The sequence below is a fragment of the Solea senegalensis genome, unplaced genomic scaffold (assembly GCF_019176455.1).
Source record: "Solea senegalensis isolate Sse05_10M unplaced genomic scaffold, IFAPA_SoseM_1 scf7180000017708, whole genome shotgun sequence".
Taxonomy (NCBI): Eukaryota; Metazoa; Chordata; class Actinopteri; order Pleuronectiformes; family Soleidae; genus Solea; species Solea senegalensis.
Window position 1 is genome coordinate 76,406 of NW_025322503.1, and position 16,525 is coordinate 92,930.

Here is a 16,525-nt window from a genome sequence, read left to right on the forward strand (position 1 = left end):
CTCGTTTTATAAAACCTCGTTTTATACCCACAATGCTCTCATATACCGAGCGACAAATACAAACGACTGCAGGATCTGAATCACTGGGGAGTGATCACTCACTGATTACATCATGTCACTCTCCATCACTACTCTCTTAGTGTCATTTTGAAATAATCCCCCACTGCACCAACGACGTCTCTCACCATCGCCGGAGCTGCGACTTTTCCACTCAATTACCACATTTATCTGCTTGTTTTATCACATTTATCACGTGCGGCACGTGTTCCCGCTCAGAGACTCAGTCGAGCAGCCTGAACAGCAAGGTTTTGTAAATAAATTCTGCTGAAAAAAGGCAGCATTTAGTGTTTTTAGCCCCTTGCGAATTCACCCGATGCAATATTGATAACAGAGATTTGACATTAAAGCTGCTCTAATCATTGCCTCTAAATTAACTATGGATCAAATGATTATGTGTAACGTGGCAAGAGTCACTCAAAGCAATCAATCCCCAGAGAATTGCGACTAAACATAGCAGCAGCGAGCTGTCTTTGATTTCGGATTTGTAACGAGGCCTCGCAGATTATCATTTTCACTCATGGCACTATAGTGACAAAAGCCGCCACGGCTGCTTTCACTCAATAAGCACAAAGCATGTCAAAAGACAACGTGCGAATGAGATTCGGAAATAGAAATACACAAAAGCCTCAACTGTGGAGACAATAACAATAGTTCCACAGTGGAACAGAATCTTGCGGAGAACCTCTTCCTAACACTAGATAATAGTTTAATTGCTGTGGGCAAACGCTCCCATAATAAGCCACGTTCAGCACATTTTCCGTTGTGTGGCGGTACATCAGATAAGATTTGCATTTCGATTTGCAAAGCGTCATTGTTCTGATTGCCCATGCAGGTCACTCCTTTTAATCAGCCACACTTGGCAACGAGATGTGACACCTGTGAGCCGCAGAATTAATCCATTACACTCAGCGCTGCAGTTTGCTGGCCTGACTCTGCCTCTGCCTCTGCCTCTGCGCCGCAATGAGCGATTCCATTGCAGTCACTTCAGGTTAAATCAGTCCAGTCTGTCTTTGTGATCGCTGGATGAAACAGTAATTCCAGGCTTTCCAAACACATCATCAGAATTTTTAAGAGTCCCGTCGCCTCTCATCCAGTGGAGGACTAGATTTAACGGATTGTCACAGAATGTTCTCACTCTATCATCCTCCTAATGGTCAGATAAATATATGCTATTTTATGGCCAGTTTAAAGGGACGTGACAAAGCTGGCGATCCTGCAGCTCAGTGTCTTGTACAGTATACTCCCTGACATCCAATTCTCGCTCTGTTTTTCTGTCTCTCTGAAATAAGATCAATCTTAGATGATTCCAGTTGGGAGTAAAATGCCCGGGAGCAGCAAATTTTGTAAGAATGAAGCAAATTTGGTCAACATAAAATTACACTTAGACAAAAAAATCCTTTTTTCCTTGTATGCATGTATTTTTTAGTCTGCACTCTTCCCTTCAGCTCTGTTTTTTTGCGTGTCTCTTTCTAATTCCTTGTGTGTGTCTTCTCTCATTTGCTTGGCAGCTCTGTGTGTCTTCAGTGTGCCTCCCTGTCTTTGCTCGATGTGCTGTCATTCACTCGCTCGAGGCTACTGGTTTCAGCTCATCAGTAAAGTCAACGGCGCTCGGCTTTCTGCCTCACACCTCAGGAAAAAAATCCACCAAAGTTTCCAACAGCTTTTTTATTTTATTTTACTTTGTTCATCCTGAGAAACTACACTCTAGTTTGCAGAAACTTGCCAAAATGTCAAGCAACTGTCCAATCAAAGATTAATAAGCACAGCGACACATGTCAAAAACATCAAAAACATTTGCAGTGGAGGATTTTGCCACTAGAACGTTGCATATGCTATAAATTCAGAAACTCAAACAGTCTCTGCAACCAGATACTGTATCAACCAACTCTTGGAGCTTAAATTATCTTAAAGGTCCAGTGTGTTCAGAATTAGGGATACCTGAGGGTGAGAATGCAGGTTGTAACTTCTCCGATCACCCCTCCTTTTCCCAAGAACTTTAAGGAAATACGGTGGCCTTCACATCCAGGAAAATGTCCTTCTTGTCTGTTTGTGGAAATATAAGCGTTAACTTCAAAAAATAAATGCACATTTTGGCTATTTCTTTTCTATTCAGGCTACTGCAGAAACATAGTGGCACACGGTGGTAGCCAACCTACAGCAAGACCCTTCCCTAAAGTACATCTAAAACACTTAAAAGCATCAACAATGCTAAAAAAAAAACAATATTTTTTATTTTATTCATATCGGGAGTTAATTTAATGTCTGCCAATAATTCCTCCTCGCTGCCAGATAACCAGAAAGAATGGTAAATCATTATTTATAAAATGTACATCACTTTGAAATAAAGGACAAGCATTTCCAATCATCTTGAACAACACTTAAAGGTATTGTAAAATATCCAAAATGAATGTTTGCGAGCAGAAAGCAGTGCAGCAACTAAGCGAAAGACTTCTCTGACTTACTGGCAAACTGAGACGCATCGCGATTTATTTTTCATCGCGTCAACTGAAAAGTGTCACGGCGAGCAGCGACTGAAGAAAACCGTGTTCACAAAGTTAGGACGAGTGATGCTTTCCGGTCAGCATGGCTGTGAGATTTCACGATTGCTGGAAGTCTGTATAAATGAAAGCACGGGTTGATGTTTTCGCCGTCTTTCGCCTGAAAATATCCCCGAGAACACAGCACTTAGATGCTCGTACACCATCCGAAGAGGACAAATGTTCTCAAAAGCTCTTATTCCCTGTGCTTCCCTTTACCTCTATAACTTTCTCTGCACACCCTGGAAATGATGGAGGGTGAAAATTGCAGTGGATGAGTTATGAGTTATGACCAATCCATCTAACACCACCAACCATGTCACATTCAAAGTCACTTAAAACACAATTTCTTCCCCAATTCTGATGCTCAGTTTGAACTTCAGTGGGTCGTCTTATGTCGACAGTACATGCCTAAAAAAGTTAAAGAGCAAAACATGTAGCTAATTGAGTTGCTAGTGAATGTACAGCATAGTGTTGAGCAGAAAAATGTAAATAAGTCTTGAAGTCTGGTTTGAAGCAGGTCAAGGTTAGAGGTCAGGCCTTCAGAGTTAACTCAGGTTTAAAGCGACTGACGATGTAGAACCTTCAAATTATGTCTCCAAGTTTATGTCGACGGTTTACCTTCGTAACTTCTGCTTTTGGGTGATTCTCCATTTTATGTTATATTGCTTTATACTTCTGCATATAAGGGTGTTCTCTGTTTTCCTTGACAAATGTAAGGATTTTAATTGCTGTATTATTAAGTATTGTTGATGGGTTGTGCAGTTGTCACCCACTTACCGTTAAAGGGATTGAAAAAGAATAATTCAGAATAAAAAACTTTATCCGTTCCATAAAATGGAGAATGGAGATCATTTTTAGGTTGTTTTTTTTTAGCCGTTGATTTTTTTACAGGACAAAAGAAATCTGAGAAATATGGTACCATTGTCCGTTTTCAATGACATTTTCAACCACTGTGAGGGTTTTCTCTGAGGGGATATAACTGTGTTCGATTTAGAGAATTGCCTTTTGCGACGACTGCCAGCTGGCTGAACTTCTCATCCCTCCCAAAATTGTCGCAGAATCTGCCCACACTCTCTTCCTCTGGTAAAGTATCAGCTTCCTGTCAGAGATTTTCGATGTTACCAGCTGCGCTCTTTGCCTCTGTGTGTCAAGCCTCAGCTCAGGAAATACTGTAATAATGCATGGCCTTGTCATTGTGAACATATTTTACCCTTTTTATATATATATGTACCGTATATACATATATATATATATATATATATATATATATATATATATATATATATATATATGTATCATGGTGTCTTGGGTACAAGCTCGAGCTGTTGCACTCAATGATTCCCATAGAGAGTTGGTAAAATTTGGTTGTGTTGACTGTCGAGTGCCTGCTGAGCAATGCATCTATTTTGTTTTGAGAAAACCCGAACACAGCCTATATCAAAGCGTGCGGTTTGATCGGGAATGGTGTGCCATGTCTTTCCCAAGCGTTTCGAGTAACCATGGTGACAAATATCGCAAAAGGAGCCTCACAGTGTCATCATATTTTAATGTAGAGACGAGAAGATTTGAGTCTTTTTTCATCTAAATCAAAGTTTTGATACCTATTACCGTTTTTAAACACTCGCAGTTTAAGTTTTATACTTTTTTTTTTTACCTTTTCTGATTTTACAATGAGTGTGTTTTCCTTGTAGAACCAGCTGCAAGAGTCAGTCTATCTCTCTCTAAGTTTAAAGATAAGTTTGATTCTACAAGTGTCAATCCACCCAAATCGGCAGCAAGAAGCAAGTACGATAAAAATTTCAGTTTAGTTTTTGCATTGATCCTTTATCATGTGTTTATATTCTGTACATTTGCTGTTCAAAAGATTTGCTGTATTGGTTTGATTGTAATTTGTTTCTTGCTAAACTACAGCCTTTTCAATCCTAGTGTTTAAAATGTACAAATCGAGAGGATTTTTCACTCCCCAGCATAAATATTCAGATTAGTGTGTTGGTGTGCTTTATATAGACAGATTTTATAAAGAGAGAGAGACAAATTAAGTCCCTGGGACATATTGATCTTTGTAGACAAATAAGTGAAATTACAGCCATAAAAGCTGCACATTAGATGCGTATATGCCAAAATCTATTTCCAGTGTAGTTAATACCGTTCTGCTGGTGCCATCAAGTGGAAAATGCCAACAATGCAAAATTATTAACTTTTGCTGATAGTGAGCAATTTAAAGCTTCCAGGTTTGGTCTAATTTTAGTCGGCTGTATTACAGTTGGAGTCAAAACTGCCTCTATTGCCAAAATAGCAAAATGTCTTAATAAGATGTCTGGAAGTTTCCTTTTTCTAAAGAAAAAAAAAAAAAATATGCAGGCAATATTCATTTGAGGGCATGTTATTATTATAAAGCCACGGTTTATTGTCGAGCCTCTGTGTCCATCAATACCCACTAAACCTCAGGGTGTCATTAATCCGTTATAGCTTTCTCCTTTCCTCTTCTCTTCACCTCATATTCCTCTGTCTTCATCAGGCACCAGATCAGGTCCCTGTGGACTCGACCGCCTCAGTTTTGCAACTACACGCTTCTAATGATGGAGAAAGCAGGTTTTTGCAGTCCTGATGCTGCTGTGAATACAAACCTAGGTCATGTGTACTCGTGTTTGTTACTTATTTAAGACCTTTTCTGGCATAAAGACTGACCTTGTCAGGACCAGCAGTCCTCACAAAGACCAAAACCTGGTCCGAATGAGGCAGAACTTTATTTCCTTCCTCATTCGGTCCAAGTTGTTTTTAATGTAAAACAGTTGTTGCATCTGCCAGTGCGATTCATTCACTATATTCACGCCGTTATTCACTAAAATACTGTTCATTATCTGGGTTTATTTTCAAAGTAGGTGCTATAGCACCACATAATATCAATACTGTGTGTATCTAGAGGACAGTTTAGTATTCCATAGATGTCAGCTGTTTTGTTGCTCGTGTAATTCCTATTGCACTGTGGATTGTTTTAGTCCATAAATCACTTGCAGGTGTTACTGTCAGACACAAAACTTGGCGAGATAGATTAATAATAGTGGCGCAATAGGTCAAGCATCTAAATCAGGGGTGTCAAACATACGGCCCGGGGGCCAGAACCGGCCCGCCAGAGGGTCCAATCCGGCCCACAGGATGAATTTGTTAAAATTTCACACTAATCTAAACGTAATGTCAAATGCTCCAGATACCCGTGACTAAATGTTTGTGCCTTTATAGATCCAGTGTGCTGTGTAAATAGTAAATTTAGGCATGATATTGTTGAAATTGCACTTACATTTCTCAATAAAGTTCATGTTTTGTAAAATTATCCTTCATTAAATGTAAAACAAAGGAGTTCTTGTTGTTCATAGGTTATTATTCTATTATTTTGCTATTTTTACTGGTCCGGCCCCCTTGAGATCAATTTGTGCTGTATGTGGCCCCTGAACAAAAATGAGTTTGACACCCCTGATCTATATCATCTTTGAATAAGAGGTCATTTTGAGCAGAGGGAGGAAGCGGTTTCACTAAACAGCAGCGACTCCACAGATGCAGGACGTTGAGAAGATTCAAATTCAGACAACTTTACTGACGAGTAGTTAAGTTAAGAGTTAAGTTATCGAGGCAGCAGATCAAAGTACACAACAACAAGCAACAATACTTGTTAATTAATTAAACAATACTAATTAAAACATTACACTCCTTTAAAAAAGATGACCACTCTCTGTCTTTATAGCCAGATAGAAGGAGTCATGGTGTATTCTTGCATGAGGCACAGTTTAACACCACCAGAGGGCATCACAGTCAGGTTGGCTTATGAATGTTTATGCTTTAATGGTATCACTGAATATTTTACTTATAGGTTTTAATAACAACATTAAGTGTCTGCTGGCAAGAAAGCAAAGATGTGTCATCGCCCACATTATTTCTTCAAATGGGTGTGTAAAAAAAAAAAAAATAATATATGGGTTTCTTAAAGTTTTCAAGTTTACAGGAGAAAAGACAGATAAGTCATCATTATCGTCATCACACACACACACACAATGTCCAGATGGGACAACCCAAGGGCACTCCAGCCAGCAGCTGCAAAGGGTGAGTGATGAAGCAGAAGGTCTCGGGGACAGTTCACATGTACTTACACATCTATGTGTTTATGCAAGGACATGGCAGTTATCCTGGCTTTGGCCTGACACAGACAAGGAACACACAGCAGCTGTTGACCCAACTGATTCCAAAAACGGTGACCTGGCCAGCTGGCCGGCTATTCCCCTTCTGGTTGCCCATGGTGGGAGATGACAACTTAGAGTGGCGGGTAAAGCAGGCGCGGCCAGAGGTGACCTGAATGAACAGTGGGACAAACGGAAGTGAGCAGGTGTCTCGTACCCTAATTACCTTGCTTTCAAATGTTTCCTCATCGAAGCCTTAAAGGTCCACAGTGTGAGAATCCTCCAACAAATGGAGAATCGGTCTGACTCCTCCTCTTTTATTGTTGGTTTAAGGACTGAATTATGTGGTTGTTGTGCTAATCTGTTGCACCTGTTGCGGTGGCACAAGATGGCGGCCTCCTTAAACCAAGGTCCACGCCTAATGTACATATGCGAGGCTTATTCTGAGGCTAATAAAATCTAATTTTAGTTCAAAGTCATTTAAACACTTATACAAACATACTTAAGAGCAGCATATTTAATGTCTGCCAATAAATCCTTCTAAATCTTATATACTGAACCTTTAATAATACTACTTTTTTTTCTTTAACACCATTTTTTATGCACTCACTGTTTACTTCATATTGATTATTTATTATTCTCCTCATCCTTACGTTATGTACATACGATTCCATTCTATTTTTTTATTTTTATTTTATGCGTATTGTGTGTCTTGCTCTAATTTCCCAGTTTGGGATTAATAAAGTTAAACTATTCTATTCTATTATATTATATTTTTTTGCATGATGTAAAAAAAAAAGAGAAGGAGTGACTAAAATATATGAATATTCTGGCTGCTTGCTTTTAAGTGTATGACAAAATGGGGGAAAAAATAATCAGGACAAAAACATAGTGTCATTCAGGGACAGTGGTTGTTGATATGCTTTTACTTTGCATGAGTGCTCCTCTAAAGTTATTGTGAAAATGAAAACAACTTTGTAATGGCTGCAAAGTCTAAGCCTGTTACCTCTAGAAAGCAGATATGGATGATGGAAAATGATAGAGGTTAAGAACAAGGTCGCGAGAGTTGGCGGTGGAGGCGAGGAGAGAAATTAGAGGAGGAATGGAAAGCGGAGGAGGAGCAGCCAAGCAAAAAACTCCCTGGGTAATTAAGGATTTTGAGAAGGAGCAAACAGGGACAGAGCCATGAAAAGGAAATAAATAAGAAAGAAATAAAGAAAGAAAGAAAGAATGTAGAAACAAATGCATAAAGATATGTGGATAAGCTGGTTAAAAGTAAAGAAAGTAAGCATTTATAGGTTAAAGCTGGGGAAATGATGACATGAAAGGATGAAGAGAGAGAGACTGCAGTGGCAAGGTTGAAAATCAATATGGAAATTGATGGTAGATATAAATGAAGAAGAGAACGCAATAGAGGGAAGAAGCATATCCTCTTTTGGTTCATGCTAAGAAAAGCTGCAGTGACATCGTGACAGTCATTCAAACTGACATTATAGCAGCGATGACCCCATGTCCGAGCAAGCATGACTGGACAAGAATAATCATCATTCTCACTGATGGATTTAGCCAGACTCCTGTGACTTAATTAAATGTGGAGACGAGTGTCATGGTAATGTCAAACACTCTCCTACAAACTTAGATAGATCGTAGATATTTTGATTTAGCAAAATTGTTTGGCAGGTTTTGTTACTGGGAATCAAGTGTGAAGATTTGTACACGAGATCTTATCTCCCTGCAAAACACGGGAAACATGTCAAACTACTTGATACTCACTCACGGCACGCTGCATACTTTAATTATTCACCGTTCAATGTCGCACCAAGGGCACCTTCAAAAATGGGACATGGAGCGCTTAATTATGCACATCAGGGATAAATGACACACAACTCAAACAACCCCAAAAAAAACTTCCTTTTTAGGTCATGAAAAATGCAGCTTATAAACACTTTGGGGAGCCTGTTCTAAAACACAGCAGGGCGCCTTAGCTGTAGCTGCTATTTGTAATCTCACATTCCGTTAATGTGTCTTAACTTCAGAACCACTCTTTATATTTTCTCTGTCACTCAATTTTTTTATGATTGTTTATAAACTCTTTCCCCAATATTTAAGTCAAAGTCAAAAGCAGCCTTGCTCTGTTCTCAGGCTGAACTTATTTGTCCAGTATTTTAGTTAATGACCATATATAACAGTATAAATGTGAGCATGAATGATTTCACTGACTGTTTTTCTTTTAAAGGCCCAGAGTATTTTGGGGAACTCGTGCTTATGTTACCCATAAGTATGGTGACTCAGGTGAAGCCAGGTATGGAAGCCTTGGGGGACACCTCTGATATGTACTTTAGGCCTAGGGTCTTGCTAAATGGAGATCTTTGCCTGAATGGACAAAGCGGCATTTGTGTGCATTTGAGAAGCAGAAGCTGACAATGCAAACAAGGAGCAGCTCTGCTCACATTCCCCTGCTGCACAAACCAACAGGGAACAAGAAGCAATGCAAAAACAGCCCTATGGCCAATGAGGTAAAAAAAAAAAAAAAGACTAGCTTGTCAATCTGCAGCCACTTTCAGATCGTTATGTTCCTTAAAAAAGGAGAAACAGGCCAAACACAAGAAAGTTGTACTCATCACAAGCAAAGAAATTCTGTTTTATGTGTCGCCTTAAAATGAGTCTCCCTTTGCTTTGAATTTCCTCAAATTGCACACACTAATTCATAGTGAATTTCACACTATTGTGTTTATAACTACTGTGTTTATAATACATACAAACACTTTCTCAGACATGAGGCTTATTTTACTTCTGGTATGTACAGGCCACCATAGTTACATGTAGTTCCCTGATCTCCTATGGCCTGGGTCATGCTTACATGTGTAATTAATCTCATATTGCATTTCAGTAGCAGTGATTCCATGCCTCATTTGTATGTCCTTGTATTCTTTACCTTGTTGTAAAATCAACTCAGCCAAGTGTCCATGGTTACCGTCGTCTTCATTGTCTCTATTGACCAGAGGAAGAGCAGGTCACTAATTGGACTGGAAAATTAAGAACAGGGAGCATGTGCAGTTGGCGGATACGGTGAGTGGCACAGTGGCATAATGTTTTTACCGTATGGACAAATGATACCTCCTTTGACCTGATGCTTAATACCACAGAGTTTAGAACTATGAGATAAAATCACTGTTGTAAACACATGGTATGTTAAATAAATGTGGTTTTAATTCACCGCCTGCATAACACGTATCAGTGATGTTTCTCACTCTTTAAACTCTCTGTTTATCAATATGACTTTACATCTTTCTTTTCAGTACGTTACCTTTTCTCATTGACCTTCACTTTTCCCCCGTGAGCCTCAGTTTTGCTAAGCGTTCACTTTCACTCTAGACAAGTGGGTGCTGTTGTTGAGTCACAGCATCATTTCTGGTTAATGCCTTTGTTATTGTTTCTTGGTAGCAATTTATTAATAGAGGGAGGGGTGAAGTAATAATGATTCACTGTTTGATTAAAAGTTGTGTGTATGGTTCACCCTGGGTTTTTGAAACAACACCCCCCAGAACTAAATCCTTTGGTCTTTAAAATGCATCTGTAAAGACAGGGCAACACTGACTCTTTGTGGATACTCAGGGTACTGCAGTAAGGAAAGATGGACATTAGAGTGTGTGGTGAGTTTATTTCAAACTGACCAGAAGTAAATGAAGTCCACAGTAGGTGAGGGTGAATAGAGTTTTAGTTGGTGTCCTTTTCTCCTCTTCCAGATCTCCCCAGGGCTGCGTCAAAGACATTATGACAAACACCATATTCTTACATTTGCAGATTCTGTTATTGTGTCTCTCAGTGGTGCAATTCTTCCATTTTTAAATATTGATAAAAACAAGAGTTGTGGATTGATTTTATTTTTACTTTATTTTTCCCGTGGTGATGGTCAACCAGCCTGTTGAAGTCGTACAAATACCTTGGTACTGAAATCGACTACAAGCTATGCTTTTATGAAAATGTATTGCTCTTGTTTTATAGAATGTGTTTTGCAGAACAAACAGGTTTAAATTGTCATTTATTCCTGAAGTAATCAGCCTTTTTAATGGATCCTAAATGTGTATTCTATTGTTGTATTTAGTTATTTGTTTCTTGTGATGTGGTACTTAGGTACCTTGAACTAAGTGATACAGTATTTTGGCACTGAAACAAGTGGATAATGAGTAACTTGTTGTGTGTGAATTATGTAAAAAAACAAACGGTAGATGTGCTGTATGAATGCAAATGTGTCGATGAATGTGTGGATGGCAAAACTGAAGTGTAAAGTGCTTTATCATACAAAAAAAAGTCTCTGTATAGAGAAATGAATTTCATCCTGAAAAAGTCTCAAGTTTACATGAGAAATCTGATTTTTTTTTCTGTTGGCAACTCACATTATTGTAGTCCATACATGTCTAATGCCTCTTACTTGTTTTTTTTCTTCCTTTTTACTCCTTATTCCCCTTATATAAACACAAAAACTACATGTACACACAGGGAATACACTTACAACTATACATGCATAATATAAAAAGATTACACTTCTTCTGTTAATATAAACAGTTTTTGATGTTATTGTTGAACTGTTGTTGCTCCCCTATATGTCGAGCTCTTGCCCGGCAGCCATTTTGACATGCTTTAACAGGAAAAGCACCAATGTTACTGAAACTAAAAATGTAAAAAAGACACCAGAGAGTCACACATTTGCAGTCACTGGCTTTATGCATTGGTCAAATTACAAAAACAATCACACAGACAGCACAAACAATATGCATGAACATATCTACCGTCTTTCCTCGAAGAGGGAATAATATCCATAAATATAATGCATTTTTCATTTCACATCACAGGCGCCATCAATAACTCACATTACAGCAACAAAGGGCGACTTGTGCGGTAATACATTTCAGTGGTCTGGTCAGCACGTCAGTTAGTTTGTTTAGCAGGAGGCACAATGAACCTCGTCGAGGGGAATTCAGTCTAATAACTTTCAGCAGTGACTGCTGGGAGTGTAAGTCAGGTGTATTTATTGCTGGAGATGAAGAAAGTTACTGCTGGTTCAATCGCACTTTGAGACATATTGTTTTTCTGTGCTAATTTCATCTTTCACATTTTATTTGAGCTGGAAAAGGCTCGGGGAGGTCCAGTGTGTTTCATGTGTGTAACATAATCAGATAAAAGCTTAAGCATGTGATCTCCTCTGTCGTTTATCCTCCATGTATGCTCTGCGATATGTTCTTTCTCAATGGCAGAGTGAAATGGATTATGCTCCGACTTTAGAGGCTGTACTGTTAACCCTTTTAAATAGATGCAATTTTAACTGATCATGGGATGATCTTTGCATGAGGATTTATTTTAGGTTCAACTTTCACCTAATATGTGCATTTAGAAACCTTTATACATTAAAATAATGAGATATTTAATGCAGGTGGCACAGGAGTGTATATGGTCTGTGATATACTACATCCACGCACACCCCGCAGCAGTGTGACTATGACCAAGCAAAGGGAAATGAAGGCACAGAGGTGTATCGTTTATCAAACACACTCTGGTGAATGTTAAAGGACTTCAGCACATTGTTAATAAGTCGTCAGTGCACGGCAGCAGCCTGCATTAAGTCACCTCAACATTAAGAAATAGCTGTGGATGAGCAATTGTGTAGAATTGCCCACATGGCAACGAGAACATGTGTTTTTAATAGTTAAATAAATATATATAAAGAAAGGACAAGCACATTTAAAATCCACATCTGGAGATGGTAGCACAGGTTAAATAATAAATAATCTGCAGTTCACTTTTCTGAAATCAGATTTAAAACCAAATGATTCTTGGTTATCTGTATAAAAAAAACTCCCACTTAAATTCCAGTGTTTACTTTTCATATACACAGACAAAACTGAATTTGTAGTGAACTGATCCCAGTACTGCCTTCCAAGATGAATATTCCACAAAGTTAATATAATCTCTTACATAATATCTTATCACCTAAACTCAGAGATACAGGCGTCAAAAAACCATGTGACAAATGGAATGACAACGTGAGGTTCAGTTAGCAGGTGAATTGAGCACAGAGACTAGGTACAAACGTTCAGGTACAAAATGACTGCGGACACTGCTGAATGAAAATCAAAGCAACCAAATAACATTAAATAAAAACAACAAAAGTGCAAAATTAAAACGTGATTGATTTCAAAAGATTCAGACATTTGTTTCCCTATTTTACATCAACCTGCATCCATTCAATTTAATATATTAAACCTTTACCTATGCAAAAGTGCGCACCTATAGATTATTTCCATTGTAGTCAGCAGCCAATGACCCACATGTAAAACCTGATATGTCAATGAAACCCTTACAGAATAGCTAAATCTGTATCTGTATTCATGGAAATAATGACGTGTGTAAAGAGTTTTTTAAAATGTTAAATTAGCTTAACGCACTAATGTGCGAGGAGGTATTATTTTGTATTTTAATTGCAGCTTGCAGATATACACTATTGTTTCATGCAGTAAAAGCAAATTTAATGAAGTTGCAGTGCCTCAGAAGTGTTCAGTAAAATACCTGTTGAAGTTCTCTGCCTCTTCATTTTGAACAAATAACAAACTCTTCACAGACATTTTGTCAGTCTCATCAAACTTACAGTGTAGGAGCGTAAATGTTGACATGAGGCTTTGCTGGTCTGGTAAAATGATCAGTACATTGTATTAAATGTCAACTCACAAAGGCACCTGCAAACTAAATGGAGTGGTCAGTATTCAGCATCTGACTAGATTTTAAGGAGAAAAGAAAAACTTGTTTCTTGGACTTCTAAGTGACTGACCACAATGGAAGTGACCTCACGGTAACACTGTGTGACTCTGCTGCACTCACAGCTTTATGAGTTTCTGCCTCCATTGATGACGTTACCTCCTGGAGGTGCGATGTGGATGGAGTCCAGGATGGGCCGCAGTATCTGACCAAACGGCCTGGAGATGAAAGCAACAGAGCTGATTTAAAAAAACATACAAAATACTTCTTTCTGTGACCACAATTACGTTATTTTCTATGGAGCGAGAGAGGTGTGGTTGCAACGCATCGAGATGAAATATCTTAAACTTCTGGGATGCAGTAAGTGCTATCAAGCTGAAACCAGAGAAACTGGCCAACTTGGTCTTTCTTCACTCAAATCATCCAGAAGAAGCTCCTGAATCAGTTGGTGAAGGAGATTCTTGTTGCTGTTGCTTGTTTTTCCTACACATGCAAAGCTGCTGTGAGGAAAATGAAGTGCTGATTATGCATCGTCTTTGTTTTGATTATTTGTCTTAGTTTATTTTGTTGCTTTTATTCAGTGAGGCTGGTCATCTCAGCAGCTCCCAGGTATGTGTTGCTCAGTAATGACCAGGAGTGCGACCCTGAAGTGTTTAAAAACCCAACTGGCCTCTTCCACTCATTCTTCACGCGTGCATTTTTAGGCACAAGCCCCTTAGTCTGCCACTGTAAATGCCTTCTTTACAAAGAAAACGAATGCTGTGTTTTCTCTCTTAATTAGGTTAAGTCAGAGTGAGTCTCCTGTAGAACTGAGCATGTGACAGTTAAAATGAGATCAAAGTGCGGTCTAAAAACTAGCACAAGTAAGAGTCACATTGCACAGTTTTTTTCCGGCAGGAAACTTCCTATGCCACAGGAAATGCCTTGGACAGAAATGATCTATCATTTATACGATTTTATTGATTGTTGATTGTTTGAAGTGTTGTCAGTGAGCCTCTGTTTCACTTTGATTGCATCAGGAAATAGATATGATTTCATGGTGTTTGTTGGTCAATGTGGACAAAGTCTAAAACGGACTGAAACCACTGTGTGAGTGTCAACCATGGGCAGCTGCAGGACTGAGAGTTAGACTCACGTGGAGAGGACTTCAGATGGAAGGTCCGTGATGTAAGAGGGGATGGTCCTGCCCGTCAGAAACTGAGCCACCTCGTTGGTGAACGTGTTGCAGTTGTGCTCAAACAGACGATACCTGTCGCCTCTGAACCAAGAAGAAATGGAAGGGTTCATTAATGACGTAATAGCGTTCCTGCATCATGACAAGTCAGTAACAAGCATGTTGTCCTTATTGTGATTAGACTTCATGTACAGGCTCCTTCTGTGTGAGATAAAGAGGGATGTTGAAGGACAATCACTTCACCTGTATGTGCTTTCTCCCAGGGACGCAAGATAATCCATGAAGATTTCCTCAGACACTTCAGTCTCACCTAGCTCCACAACTGTGTCCGGAGGTCCCAGCATCGTTCCACCCTGAAAAATATACACCATACACAAGGAGAATTGTGTCGTGAAGAAATATTTATCTTTTTACAGCTAAATATCAGCTCATCCTATTATCTCACATTCAAATCACATACTGCTGAAACACAGTATTTGGGTGACAGGATTGAAACCAGTTTCTTCTCGTATATTAATTGCTCTTTCCTTCATACTCCTTGGTTTGCAGGTTCACTTACCAAGTCATTTCCGTTGGGTTTTTGTAACTTGTGAAAGTGGCTGTGTGCTAAAATAGTTTGTCACCTTCCATATGTGTGCAGTAGTTTAAGATTGATGAAATTAGACCACCAGAAATTAGTCCTACTTACCGGGGAACAACTAGAGATACCCTCCCCTCCAAAGAAGAACTCATCGCCGTATGACACAATAGCTGTGTGCCTGGAAGAGTGGTGCAAAATTAACAAGGAACGAGCCAATATGATACTGGTCACATTCACTGAATCACAAAAAGAAAAACACAAAATGAACGAAAACCCCTAAATATCACATAAATAGGCTTTCGAGAGATGTGTGCAACAGCATTTACTCATGTTGAGAGTTATTTGTTTCTTCTTCTTAAATGAGGAGAACATTTGCTTTTCACTGATTGTATTACGCTTTTGAAATAGCTGGTTATGGCTTGGTGTGAGATGTGCCATAACAACTGTCAAAATTCTCAGTGTGACTGAACTAAAAAGCAAGTCACAACCCATTTAGCAAACATGATTAAATGATGACAGACATAATGTGCAGTGTATCCTTTCCATTAAAAACCACTTGTTTTGTTACACTTCATAAAAGTTATTTGAGCAATGTTGACATAGAAAAACACACCAACAGCAGTTGTTTAGCAGTATTTAATCTTAAATGGGTCACTGTCCTGCACAAGATTGGCCACACATTACACTAAGAAACAATGTTTTCATGAGTCAAGACGCAATAATGTCAGAATAGAAAATAAATCATACCATATACCATCCAGTTGTTTTCCTGTAACAAATAAGGAGACCGTTACTAAGAAGGTGAACCTTGAAGCCACAATGAACATCTATCTATCTGCCACGCTTTACAGTTTATTTCGAAATTTTAGTTAATCAAAACAAATTCAAACGAGCTCTTATTAATAACTTGTGAGTGGTTCAGGGCAAATCATAGAGGGCATTTCAACCCGGCATTTATTATCAGCATCACTATTTTCACCGAGGCCGGGCTGTATCGGATTTTTTTTTTTTTTTATCTGTACTTACCTAACATGATAGGACTGAGACTGCGAGCCATTCCTCTCGACAAATCATAAATATACAGTTGTACATTGTAACGCGTAGCATTCTTATCCATTGTGTAAATCCCCGAAATGTATTTGTTAGTGTTGTATTCGTGTATTTGTTAGCTGCCTCCTTTAACTTTAACGGCACCCTTAACTGCACAGCTGACTGGGCGGGTCTCAGCGCAAATGATGTCATTACGTCTTTA

General features: G+C 38.8%; 1 protein-coding gene across 1 annotated transcript; it reads right to left on the minus strand.

Annotated features, from left to right (window-relative positions):
• Window positions 1-11,475: 11,475 nt before the first annotated feature.
• Window positions 11,476-16,488, minus strand: LOC122764851 (desumoylating isopeptidase 1-like). The gene is made up of 6 exons (XM_044018812.1): window positions 16,300-16,488; window positions 16,021-16,042; window positions 15,382-15,451; window positions 14,937-15,046; window positions 14,655-14,777; window positions 11,476-13,737 (listed from the first exon to the last, which is right to left on the minus strand). Exons 1-6 carry the CDS (start codon window positions 16,388-16,390, stop codon window positions 13,647-13,649), a joined length of 507 nt encoding a protein of 168 aa, XP_043874747.1. The 5' UTR covers window positions 16,391-16,488; the 3' UTR covers window positions 11,476-13,646.
• Between the last annotated feature and the right edge of the window lie 37 nt (window positions 16,489-16,525).

What these genes read in the sequence shown, in the direction of transcription:
- LOC122764851 (XM_044018812.1), bottom strand. Translation starts at nt 16,390, where the DNA reads ATGGATAAGAATGCTACGCGTTACAATGTACAACTGTATATTTATGAT. An exon ending in TCTCAGTCCTATCATGTTAG is followed by an intron (nt 16,043 to 16,299) that starts GTAAGTACAGAT and finishes TATTTGTTACAG; the next exon opens with GAAAACAACTGGATGGTATA. An exon ending in AAACAACTGGATGGTATATG is followed by an intron (nt 15,452 to 16,020) that starts GTATGATTTATT and finishes CCACTCTTCCAG; the next exon opens with GCACACAGCTATTGTGTCAT.